Raw genomic sequence first — 13,383 nt, 5'->3', positions numbered from 1 at the left:
AGAAATAGCATTATATGGTAAACATTAAAATATTCAAAAGAAATCCTTTACCATCAACACATGCTGTCTATGCACTTCCTATGGCACAAAATAGGGGTTTAGCTACTTACGGGAAAAAAGAGGAAACATATATTACCTGTTTGGAATTTGAGAAGCTAATTTCAGCTGAATCAGAAGTGCATCTTTGTTGCAGCCAAGATGAGAACATATCTTATTTTGCATTTCATAATTTGAGAAATTGTAGCCATGCTTCAAAACAAAATACACAGGAGCACCAACACAGCCAAACTTTTCCAGATACTGTTGGAAATAGAAAACAAAATCTAAATAGTAATATTCCATAAAAGGTTCTAAGAGCCTTACAATCAGCTTTTCTATGCTGAATCTAAAGCATAGAAATCTCAGAAAGAATATAATTCAGAATATCAAAAGTCTTACATGAACATAAGGTATTACTTAACATTATGAAGGTTTTGCAATTAATTTACACAATTGGGGTATATCTAAGGTGATGACTTCTGAATGACAGGTGGCTGAAATGACCCTAACTACCCTATGACTGATCAACATTTAGCAAATCCTCCCCATATCGACTACAATTCATAGTATATAAAAAACTGAAGTAAAACCCAATGCAAAACAACGTAACAAACTAAAAGTACTTCTATAAATGCCTAGACTGTTTTCTCCTATTCCTGGTTCTTTCCTTTAGTTAGTATACAGTGTGGTAACAAACTGGTTGTAAGCTATCACTTTCAGATGCTATACAATCAGATACAGCTATCAAGCTATCTCTCAGGTACATGACTATATGTTTTTCCTATCTTTACTTTCATACATTCCTGCTTTCTACTTCCCCTTTATCTCAGATTATATACAATGAGGTAATTCCTTCATCTACTGCATATCTTTGTTTATGTGCAAGCAGCTGGCACTATTTTTACTTTCATTGTGGTAAAACCCACATGCACATTTATGAAGCATCTAGAGCTAGGCAGATGATTAGTTACCTACCTCACTAGATAAGATCCTGCACAAGTCACTTTGCTGTGAATGCAGGATATGGTATTCATAAAATATAAATGGAAATCAGTTAAAATTTAACTAAATTCAAGAGGATCAAAGGAAATATCCTGGTAATGCACTCACCTCAAAGTATTTCAGAACATAGGAGTCATCAGGCATAGAAAGCTCTTCTTCAAGACCAATTTCAATGTGAGGAACCATTGCCACAGATGCACAGAGCCAAAATATAAATAAGACTATGACCACAGCACGGACCCATGGGCGCATCAGGAAAGGTGCATATGTTGTCTCAAATACCTGCAACATACATACTGATAGCTTTAAGATTCACAGGAATGCAACAGAATATAAAAATCCAATACATTTCAATAAAAAAGAGCAAAGGATTCAAGGCAAGACAATGGAACTGAAAAACAAAAATGGAGAAGTTAACATGTATGCAATACCTGAGTGTATAAGACATACATAATCATGCTTATCACTTGAAATGCTTAACAAATACAGGGAAGGCTTGGAAACTCAGTAACAAAGGAAAAACAGACAAAGGAGGCTCTTCTGTACTTTCAATTATTTTCAATAGAAGCCAACAAAACACATTAATAAGTTAATAGATAAAATAACTGTACTTTGTTCAGATAAACAGAGTGCTACCAAATTACCGGTAATAAATATCAAAGTAAGATTTCAACTTTTCAATTACATGTAACATGTTTTCATGTTTAAATAAACATTACAATACCTTGTGCAAGAAGCGAGTGTCTGATTCTTTCTCCACTTTGCTACGTCGTATGCAGCAACAGACATCAAATCGATTGTCCTAAAAACACAAAAAAAGAGTATTGCAATGATATAACAAAGAAGACATTACAAAGCTGCAAATCACATTGAATAGTGTACTCAGAACAATCAGTGGCTGCCGAGCAACTACAGACACTAAACACCTTTACAAGGACACAAAAATCCTCCCAATACAGTCCCATGCACACTGAAATAATATGGCAAGCATCAAACAACTGAACCCCACCCCCACCCACCCAACTTGTCCCCTAGCAACTCGCTTTGTGCAATGCAAATGCTGAAGAAGACTAGCATAATGTATGGACAATGCCATTACATAAAGGCAAGGGGGGAAAAGTGAATGCTCAAATTACAGGGGTATAAGTCTGTTAAGTGTATAAAAGAGTGGTGATTGAGAGGGTGGTGGTACACACAGAACATTTGTTTAGGGAGAAGTAGTGCAGCTTCTGAAGAGGTAAGTGTGAACAAAGAGAAGAAACTAGAGTGAGTAATATCTGTAGATAAAGAGAGAACTGTATGTGTCATTCATGGATCTAGAGGAAATGCATGACTGGGTTGAGACAGGCCTTGTGAAAGTGCTATGAATATACAGGTTAATGAAAAGTTACTAACTGCAAAGAGTTTGTAAAATAGCAGTAAGGCATGTTCATAAATTGGAAGGGAAGAGGGTGATTAGCTCATAGTGAAGGTGGGTCCATGTGAAGAAAGTGAGATGCCACTGTGGTTGCTTAAGTTGGTAAAAACATCTAATATTAACTCAAAAAATTCTTAGCAATTACCTCTTCTCTGGTAACATCCAAAGAGAAAACTGAAACAAACAGAGTCATCTGGAGAATAAAGTTGATCAGCAAACTCATTCCTGCATACATGGCAAATGCTCTCACAGCTGGCATGTCTGACAGGGCACCTGAAGATGGAAAAGGAAACGGATTTTGGATAAATCCTTTCACCCCCTTCAAAGAATTTATTCTAAACAAAGAAGTTAAGCATTCCTTCTTTAAATTATTACATATCCTGTAAGATAAAATACATGATAAAATACATGACCCATGGCATTCGAAGAAATCTGTCACTATTACAGTTTGTGTGGAAATGGTTCATGAATATAGAGAGAATGAACAAAGAAAGTCTGACAAAAACAATCTATGCATCATAAGTGCAGGGAACAAGGGAGTAGGTAGAGAACTAAAAGGAGATAGAAGGATGGACTGAAGGAGGCTTTGGAGTCCCAGGAGCTGAAAATTCAGAAGGGGAAGAGGCTTGCATTGGATAGAATAAATCAGACTGATGTTGTACATGAGGACAACATGTTGTTAATGGGCTAAACCAAGATACATAAAGCACTCAGGGAAATCCTGAAGTAGCTTGTGGGGCTTAGCAGTGGATTTCAGTATATTAACCATGACAGTTACAGACTGGACATACGCAAATGATGCCACTTTCTGTTTGTTCCTCACACTAACTAATCACAGTAAGAAAGACAAATAAGTAAATGAAAAATAATAAGCTGTACTTAACATTCCTATGTATAATTTAAGTGGATCTGAATGTGCAGAAGATTTTATTAGAGTACTACATATTCAAATAATTTCTATCCCCTGGGGATAGGGGATTAAGAATACTTCCCACGTATTCCCTGCGTGTCGTAGAAGGCGACTAAAAGGGGAGGGAGCAGGGGGGCTGGAAATCCTCCCCTCTCATTTTTTTCTTTTTAATTTTCCAAAAGAAGGAACAGAGAATTGGGCCAGGTGAGGGTATTCCCTCAAAGGCCCAGTCCTCTGTTCTTAATGCTACCTCGCTAACGCGGGAAATGGCGAATAGTTTAAAAGAAAGAAAGAAAGATTTGAAGAAAAAATGCCCATACAATCTTAAACTCGCTTCTTTTCACAACAGAGTTCCAAAGCTCATTCTTCATCAGAAGTGTCTTTGTTTCTCTTACCCCTGTCTTCTCACTCACCCTGAATCTTACTCCCTTAATATTCCTATACCATTCTACTTTCTTTCCCTTCAACTTTCTTTCATTCAGACCCATAGCATCAAAATTTCCCATTAAAAAAATAGCACTATCTTCCTTCTATTCATCCTGTTTAACCTAAACACATTCAGAAGCTCCAGCCTGAGTCCTTAGCAATAACAAACAACTAATCCTCAACTGGCTCTTTCTGTTCCTGTTTCTAGAAAGAGAAACTAGGAGAGAAAACTTTTCCATCCTCCATTCATGCCTCTGGTAGTCACCTCATACAGCACGCTAGAGATGCATGGATAGCTCCTCGATATCAGAGCTAACTTTCAATATAATCTTCAACATAAGTGGAGATTACTGAATGTTAGGTATACTGGTGAGAAAAAATGCCTGTCATGAGGCTTCATTCTATATGGAACTCACTAGTAACTCAAGATAAAAGATAATGTTATGTATTCAATGAAATAAATTACAAGGAACAGAAATCAATGTTAATATTCAAGAAACATTATCCTTGCTAAGAAACATAACAATATACTAACCCAAGAAAAAACAGCAAGACTGGGATATTGATGAAAGAAGCATTGATGGACCAACAGCCCCAACAGCTCGACCTATCAGCTGTGGTCGAGTGTCCTCTTCTGTGCGTTCAAGACCAGCATATGCTTCCACAAGAATAAAAATATTGTCAACTCCTACTGCCAGTACTAGGAATGGGATCACCTGGAATAGAAGAAGTATCTACTGCAGTATTCTGAAACATCAGCACAATCTAAAAAAATCAATGTCAAAAATATATAGAAAATGCTTTAATATTGACAAGTTTTTGCTCTAAAAGAAGCATCATAAAAAAAGATGTCTGAAGGAGCTTAATCACATAACAGTAAATCCATCGCCCAATAAATTAACATCCATCCCTAAATATTGACTGCAAGCCAGCCAAGCATGGCCTGTGTTGAAGGTGAAATTAACATTACATGCTTTCCCCAAATGAGATCCTCTCCTCCCATTTTTAATTTTTCAAAAGAAGAAGAGAGAAGGGGGCCAAGTGAAGATATTCCCTCTAAGGCTCAGCCCTCTGTTCCTAACGCTACCTTGCTAATACAGGAAATGCGAATATGAAAAAAAATCAAAGGTGTTTACAGTGAATACATGTCCAATGTTAGATACTGTCATTAGGGCATGGGAACAAACTTTTGTCAATGGTTGTACCTTTGAATGACACATCTGAATCTTGAAACAAAAAGGTAGGTACTTGCATAGACCAGCAGGACTTCTAAAGAGGATATATCATATCTACTAATAAACAAAAAGCCTTCTGAGATAAAGAGCTGGGTTTTACCTATACAGTAAGAGATTCTATTCTATTCTACTTTAGTTAGACCAATTCTCATTTACATAGGATAAACCAAGCTCACAGCACCTCAAGGTCAGGACAAAGATATCTAAACTGATGGTTCTACACCCCAAATTTTGTAGAATTTCTGCCAAATGTAACCATATTTACAATGCATACAAGTTCCTAGACCAGGTGGAGATACAACAAACATTTTATATCTTCACGTCCATACAGCACAGACGGAACTACTGTAACATTAAACATACCCATTTTTGCCCTTCAAGAGTGACCTCTCTTTCCACACATTCCTTACTGGACCCAAAACCTTTGCCCCCCTACCCAATCAAAAGCTCACTTCAGCTCCCATGGTTCTATTTACTGTCATTTCCACTACCAGGTTTCTAACACATTCTACTCCTTCCAAGTTCTCTCCATTCAAAGTCATAATTTAAATATCCTGTTTCTTTTCAATGCTAAACCTTTCTTTTATTAACAATTACTCTCAACTTTCTCCTTTCACAAATACTCCCAACTGGACTCACACATCAGCTTGTGCAGTTTCTCACTAGAATCTTCCACCACTGCTGTACCATCAGCAAACAACAACTGACCTGCATCTCATGCCCCCCACCATGCCCAACAGACTGCTCCTCTTTCCAAGACCCTTGCTTTCACTACCATCATTACCCCATCCATAAACAGATTAAACAGCCATGCTGGCATCATAAATCTTAGCAGCAGACCCACCTTCACCAGGAACCACTCACCCTCCTCTCTACCTAATCACACATACACCTTACTATTTTGATATAAACTACTGCTACCAGCTTTCTTCCAAAATTATTTATATGTAGCACCTTCCACAAAGCATATCTATGAATCCTATTCTATGCTTTCTCCAAATCCATAAATGGCATATACAAATCCTTTACTTTCTCTAAGTACTTCTCAAGCAGATTCTTTGAAGTAAACATGTGATCCACAAAATCATACAACACACCTTAAACCATAATGTTCCCTAATTTCTGTTTAGTCTTGTAACTGAGATAACATGGGCAAAAACATTCCCTACTCAGCAATGAGAATCTAAACCAATAAAATGCTTAGGAAAAAATAACACCTACATCTATTGATCTTTTGCAAGAATAAAACACCCATCCTTGATTTCACAAACTCTTCTTGCAATTAGCCAGTGTTCATGTCATAAACTCTGTATACGATGGATAACAATTTGCTTTTAGGGGCTGCAACAGGCTATCCTACAGAAGAAACTGGTCAAGAGCAGCATACCTTACTGGTTAGCTGGGCTTTTAATATCAAAATCAATCTGCTTTATTCAGCACAACTGCCTAAAAGGTCTGCAAGCACTGTCATGGGCAAGACATTACAGCTACATAAATAATGTCTTATACTAAAAGGGAGAAAATACATCAATGGTCAAAATGTTAAATCGATTTACCTCAATGATCAACATGGTGCAGGGTACACCAACGTAACCATAAAAACCAACAGCTGCAAACACTGACACCAGGACAATGAGAACACCACCAAGGCCAAGAGTCACTTTGGTGGAAATCTGAAACAAAATGCATTCTTAGAGTTGAAATAACAAAAAAAAATTCCTACACAATGTTAACTAGGGATCATATTTCAGAAGGTATACCTATATCAATCATATCTATGCTTTTGTATGAAAGTGAAACAGATCTACTAATGACAGTTTATCATAATGCAATCAATGCTAACTTACCAGAAGGCGAGTGATTTGGTTGCTGTGTCCTAGTGCCAATGCAATATAAAGGAACATGATAATGTAAGAGATGATCACAGTAGGAACATCAGATTTACTCATTCGTACCAATTCATCTTCAATTGATCGCTCAGAGCGGAAAGCTATGTCCATCATAGGGTGAGAGTATTTGAGCATAAAGTTGTTAAACCTGTAAGGAAATACAAGATTACATAATTTATTGAACTCGATAAACACAGAAAGATATCTCAAAAATAAGGAACTGCATATCACATCCACAGATCACTTTGTTTAATACTTACACTTTTTCCCAAGCCAAAGCAGGTTTGAGTAATGATTTATTGAAGAAATTATTAATTGGTAGTGTGATGACAAGAGTATCAGCTTTCAAATAGTCTGGGTCATCAGAGAGTGTCTGGTTGGATTCCAAAAAGCCACCAAGAGCCACATGTGGAAGAACAGGGCCCCCATATGATCCCATACAATGCTCCTGGTATGCATTCCTGTATGAAGATTAAATAGCTATAAGTTCCAGAAGCACTCACTTCTAAACAAGCAGGTAAAGGTAAAGACACTTGTATTATTGACTACTGAAATTCCTGTTCTGCTAAAAACCAAACCGCTATTAATAGCCACAAGGATCATTTCACTTTTCATACTCATCAGCCTTTCCGCCTTTACTGGGTAAGATCAGCAACAAACAAACAATAGCCTTACCTCCACCAAAATCAGAGCCCAATATTCACAGCAAAGCCCTACAAACCACCCAACATAACATCAACTCTTAAAATGCAATTTACCATTTACATCTGACTAAGTAAACAATACGACTTGTCAGCAATAGTTACAATTCCCTTGTCATTACATTAATTCATGTAAATATACTAAACACTGCACTCAAAAAGAGTGACAGCTTCTTAAGAATAGTTACATTGGTAGTTTGCATTAACAAAATATATCTAAATTCAACTGAACTAGATTTATAATAGTTTGCAATATACTTATTTCACAACCTTACAATATCATCATTTTCACACTGAAATAATACATGATATTCATCAACTACAACATTAGCATCACATTTATTACAAATGTGATCTTCCATACTTTCATCTTAATATCTACCCACAATTACTGGTAATTTATTGTTACAATCATTTGAGGACAGGGATAAGTGGAGACTTTTGCTGTGGCCACCCCTTGATGGGAGTTCCCAAAGGGAATGGGCATAAAAGATATAGATAGATAGGGAGACTTGCTCTTAGTTTCATCACTAAAATGCAATTACGCTGTGAAAATTTTACAAGATATTTCTCCATACCATATACCTGTTCATGTATTTCATATCTATTAATTTACCTACTATACTCTGTCGCTGTCTCCCACATTAGCAAGGTAGCGCAAGGAAACAGATGAAAGAATGGCCCAACCCACCCACATACACATGTATATACATATACATAAGTGCCCACACATGCACATATACATACATATTCATTTCAATGTATACATATATTTACATACACAGACATATACATATAAAAACATGAACATATTCATACTTGCTGCCTTCATCCATTCCCGTCGCCACCCCACCACACATGAAATGGCACCCCCCTCTCCCTGCACATGTGTGAGGTAGCGCTAGGAAAAGACAATAAAGGCCACATTCATTCACACTCAGTCTCTAGCTGTCATGTGTAATGCATCGAAATAAATAAATAAATACAAATAAATAAATTAGATACATAAAATATAAAATACATTCTATAATCATTGCAAATTGACTTAGTTTACAAGTTGTAATTCCGAGTAGTAATCTACTAATCTTTTAACGTTGATTCAATTACCATGCTGAACCAAGTTGGATTGGTAACATTTTCCCACAGGCACACCCAAGACATACCACAGTCATAACATGTACTCTTAATACAAACTATTTATGGTGAGTGGCTTAACTGTGGACTCCTGTTGGCTGTATCTTGTGGGATAATTTGTTTGGAAGTTAACTCATAAACCTACCTTTGTGAGGACTGCCACTGGTACAGGTTGTCCAGCAGCATCCTAACCTAATAAAGTGGTCAGCAAATCATACTACAAATAACTATTTTAGTTAATTTCTATTTCTAGATTTTCTTTTATCATCAATTAATAAACTTTTCTAAAGAAGAAACATTGTATGCTGGTTCCAGAAAAAAAGCAAGAAAAGAGTAAGAAAATAAACCAGTCATTACTGAAAAAAGGGTAAAATAGCAATGCACAATTTCTTACAAATCTAAAAGTGAAAAAAAAGGAACTGAAAAAATATTCCAAATAATCTAAGAAACTTACCCAATGCATGACTTTGCATGATGGACATCAGACTTATTAAATACAGTTTCATCATTCTGCCAGAAATTGAGTATGGACTGAATATTGCAGTTCATGTTGTCAGGGGCCATGGGTTTATTGCAGATATCTGACAAATACACATTTTCCTCACCAATCTCTGCTGTCAACTGCAAAAGAAAGTTAAAAAAGAATGTAGATGGCTTTATATATGGTAAGAATTTCAAAGGCACAAGAGAAAGTTATAATTACTAAGGGAAATTAAATATTTTCACTTAAGTCTGCTTCCTTCTAGATGGGATAAATAATATGCATACAGCTTCACAGTCCACTCCAAATCCTCTGCTACATCTAATGTAATTTGGAACAAAATCTCCACACTAAAAGAAGAGAAAGTGCCTACCTACAAAGAGAAAGAGCCTACAGTAAGATATTGCCAAGAATCAGGGCTCATGTGATATGCCATATACTACTTGATTGACAATATCATTACTCTCTGCTGCCATAAACAATCCATTGCTGTCAATCTTGAGTTCATCTGGAGATGTTCTTAGCCATATTCACTCCCTATACATATTTAACACTTTAAGAGGCCTGGTGTGGTCCCCCAAGACCTAAATCCAAGGTGAACTGGATGGCCGCCAGTGTCACTAACTCATCTATGAATGCTAACAATCTAATCAAATTTCTGATGAAGAGTACTTTTTAAAATCAATTTACACGTGATCATTCTTCAACATCATATACAATAAATAATAAATGCTAAGGGAGGGAGAATGACACTATATTCAGCATACTTAGAAAAGGACAATGGACACTGCATGATGAGTTTTGGCCAGCCTTCAAACGACTGCATACACACAATTCACTAAGAGAACAGGAGACACTGCCCATATCACATGAACCATCCCAAAAAATAAAAGATGACAAATTTCTTATGAATTTCTGAAAGCCTGGATGATGTATTCATTACAAATTCATCTCCGTAAACCCTGTGAGTAATGAGAGCTTCATCACTGGTTCATCAGTGTTAATTTTGTTGGGTACAGTATTAGTCTTTCTCCTATTTCTTGCTGGTATCTTGTATATCTCTGTTTTATGCTTTTATGGGGTGTTTCTGAATGAAATGACACCTCTGCAAAGTTATATTTTTGTTTGTGGATGAGGAGTGAAATCTTGTCAAAGAACCCCCATTCTCTAAGAGCCCATCATTTCCCTGGTACTGACCATAGCACAGCCCTAGAGCTGTAGAAGCTCCTTTAAAGTGGTCCTAGATTTATATAAGTATTCTAAACAATGCCTCTCTGATGTACTGCACTGAATTATTGTAGTTTAAATCACCATTTCTTCCTTATTTGTATGTAGCATTTATGGATCTGGAGAAGGCATATGATAGAGTTGATAGAGATGCTCTGTGGAAGGTATTAAGAATATATGGTGTGGGAGGCAAGTTGTTAGAAGCAGTGAAAAGTTTTTATCGAGGATGTAAGGCATGTGTACGTGTAGGAAGAGAGGAAAGTGATTGGTTCTCAGTGAATGTAGGTTTGCGGCAGGGGTGTGTGATGTCTCCATGGTTGTTTAATTTGTTTATGGATGGGGTTGTTAGGGAGGTGAATGCAAGAGTTTTGGAAAGAGGGGCAAGTATGAAGTCTGTTGGGGATGAGAGAGCTTGGGAAGTGAGTCAGTTGTTGTTTGCTGATGATACAGCGCTGGTGGCTGATTCATGTGAGAAACTGCAGAAGCTGGTGACTGAGTTTGGTAAAGTGTGTGAAAGAAGAAAGTTAAGAGTAAATGTGAATAAGAGCAAGGTTATTAGGTACAGTAGGGTTGAGGGTCAATTCAATTGGGAGGTGAGTTTGAATGGAGAAAAACTGGAGGAAGTGAAGTGTTTTAGATATCTGGGAGTGGATCTGGCAGCGGATGGAACCATGATAGCGGAAGTGGATCATAGGGTGGGGGAGGGGGCGAAAATTCTGGGAGCCTTGAAGAATGTGTGGAAGTAGAGAACATTATCTCGGAAAGCAAAAATGGGTATGTTTGAAGGAATAGTGGTTCCAACAATGTTGTATGGTTGCGAGGCATGGACTATGGATAGAGTTGTGCGCAGGAGGATGGATGTGCTGGAAATGAGATGTTTGAGGACAATGTGTGGTGTGAGGTGGTTTGATCGAGTAAGTAACGTAAGGGTAAGAGAGATGTGTGGAAATAAAAAGAGCGTGGTTGAGAGAGCAGAAGAGGGTGTTTTGAAATGGTTTGGTCACATGGAGAGAATGAGTGAGGAAAAATTGACCAAGAGGATATATGTGTCGGAGGTGGAGGGAACGAGGAGAAGAGGGAGACCAAATTGGAGGTGGAAAGATGGAGTGAAAAAGATTTTGTGTGATCGGGGCCTGAACATGCAGGAGGGTGAAAGGAGGGCGAAGAATAGAGTGAATTGGAGCGATGTGGTATACCGGGGTTGACTTGCTGTCAGTGGATTGAATCAAGGCATGTGTATGGGGGTGGGTTGGGCCATTTCTTTCGTCTGTTTCCTTGCGCTACCTCGCAAACGCGGGAGACAGCGACAAAAAAAAAAAAAAAAAAAAAAAAAAAAAAAAAAATCTTCCTTATTGTTAAGTTCCAGTTGTACTACATTTTCTGCAGTTCTTTCAATTTTTTTCGCCCGTATAAATTATCACAAACCTTTCCCTTCTGTTTCCTAAGCTACTCTACACAGTTCAAGGTCTTTCAACCTGTCATAACGGTTCATGTCTTCCATTTCCTATATTTTGTTTGTGAGGTGTTTCTGAATTCTTTCCAATTTATCAGTTTCAACATATTTTCATCCTACAACACTGAAGTATTCAATTCTGCTTCATGAACAAAAAGTGAACATTTTCATCACCATATTTCCATCTCTTGCTGTGAAAGCTTGCATTATCAGACTAAACTCTCCACAAAAAACATCCAAAGATTTCTGTTTACAATAAGGCTTCATGCATCATGATTTACTTGCCAAACTAATCCTATTACCCACCTATGGTGGGAATATCACATGTTTGGCAGCATGGTACAGTCTTAGAAGTCAGATAACATGATTTGCCTCCTCAATTACCATGTGGTGTTGAGAGTGGAGGATGCAATCTTTGCTTGCTGTCTTTGTGTTTAGAGGATTTTTGCTATTTCCATTTAGAGTGTTATTTTTTCCTCTACTAAAGGAAACGTATCTACAAGCACAGTTTCAAGATATACTGGCAGGGTACAGATGACCATCTGGATACTTATTTCTCCTAATGTCGTCCCTCCCCATTAGCTAGGTCTAGTAGATGAGAAAGGGTTTCTCAATAACTCATGCTTCATCAGGTTTTCAGTTGTCCTTCTGGTCTCCCTAAGTCAACAAGACACAGCTTTTTAGGAGAAATAATTGTAACAGATTCTCTACTGTTACTGGAAAAAAGAGAATTTTCCATAATTTTTTTTCTATGTGCTTAAGGCAGCTTTAAAATCAGCAATTTGTAATTTGTCTACTTAACAGTTCTTCTAATGCAGTGCTAGAATAGTAGGCAGGGTACTGCATCAACTCCTTAGTCCCTTACCTGCAAAGATTTCTGTAATGTTTTTGTATTTATCTAAACAAAGCTGGACTATGTCTAAGTTTCATTTGTAAGTTGCTGCAATCCTGGACACCCATACTTCTCTGAGGACTTTAGCAACATCCATAAACACAATCAAGCATGATTCAAGTGTTTCTGATAGGTAATTTACACAACAATGGTTACTCTAACATAATCGAAAAGGGCAACTACCATGTGTCCTATGTTCCCTGCATTCAGAAATTTCCAATGCCCTTGAAGGAGTTCCCTCCTCTGTCTGCCTGAAAATCCAATTTCTTTCACTAATCTCGAACCACACCACTCACAGTGTCATAGAAGTCTATAAGATTCATCATAAGTGTAGAAGGACTGGAAGAGCACATTACCAAACAGGCCAATGTCAATAAAGCTTGTTCATATCTAAAAAAGGGGTTAATATACCACAAAAAATAACAGAAGTATGCAGGTACTTCTGATTTGCAAGAGTGAACTGTGACACAACAGACATTTCATACACAACTAAAAAAAAATCATTTGAAAACATGTAATAAGCCTTTCAGATAAAAGAAGATGAACCTAAAATCCTTTTAATAACAAACCTATGATC

The 13,383-nt window shown here is 37.2% G+C and overlaps 1 protein-coding gene across 4 annotated transcripts in view; it reads right to left on the bottom strand.

The window, feature by feature from the left end:
- The window catches only part of LOC139763884 (NPC intracellular cholesterol transporter 1-like), a 141,493-nt gene that overhangs the window by 11,634 nt on the left and 116,476 nt on the right, over positions 1-13,383 (bottom strand). For all 4 annotated transcript variants that reach the window (XM_071690286.1, XM_071690285.1, XM_071690290.1 and 1 more), the window contains 9 exons: positions 9,208-9,374; positions 7,179-7,379; positions 6,877-7,066; positions 6,586-6,702; positions 4,330-4,510; positions 2,604-2,731; positions 1,766-1,843; positions 1,150-1,323; positions 137-300 (listed from right to left, as the gene is read on the bottom strand). In XM_071690286.1, the coding sequence (XP_071546387.1) occupies positions 137-300; positions 1,150-1,323; positions 1,766-1,843; positions 2,604-2,731; positions 4,330-4,510; positions 6,586-6,702; positions 6,877-7,066; positions 7,179-7,379; positions 9,208-9,374 (1,400 nt within the window). The remainder of the gene's footprint in view (positions 1-136; positions 301-1,149; positions 1,324-1,765; positions 1,844-2,603; positions 2,732-4,329; positions 4,511-6,585; positions 6,703-6,876; positions 7,067-7,178; positions 7,380-9,207; positions 9,375-13,383) is intronic.

Source organism: Panulirus ornatus, chromosome 48 (genome assembly GCF_036320965.1).
Source record: "Panulirus ornatus isolate Po-2019 chromosome 48, ASM3632096v1, whole genome shotgun sequence".
Classification (NCBI taxonomy): domain Eukaryota; kingdom Metazoa; phylum Arthropoda; class Malacostraca; order Decapoda; family Palinuridae; genus Panulirus; species Panulirus ornatus.
This window is presented reverse-complemented; position numbering and strand designations above follow the sequence as displayed.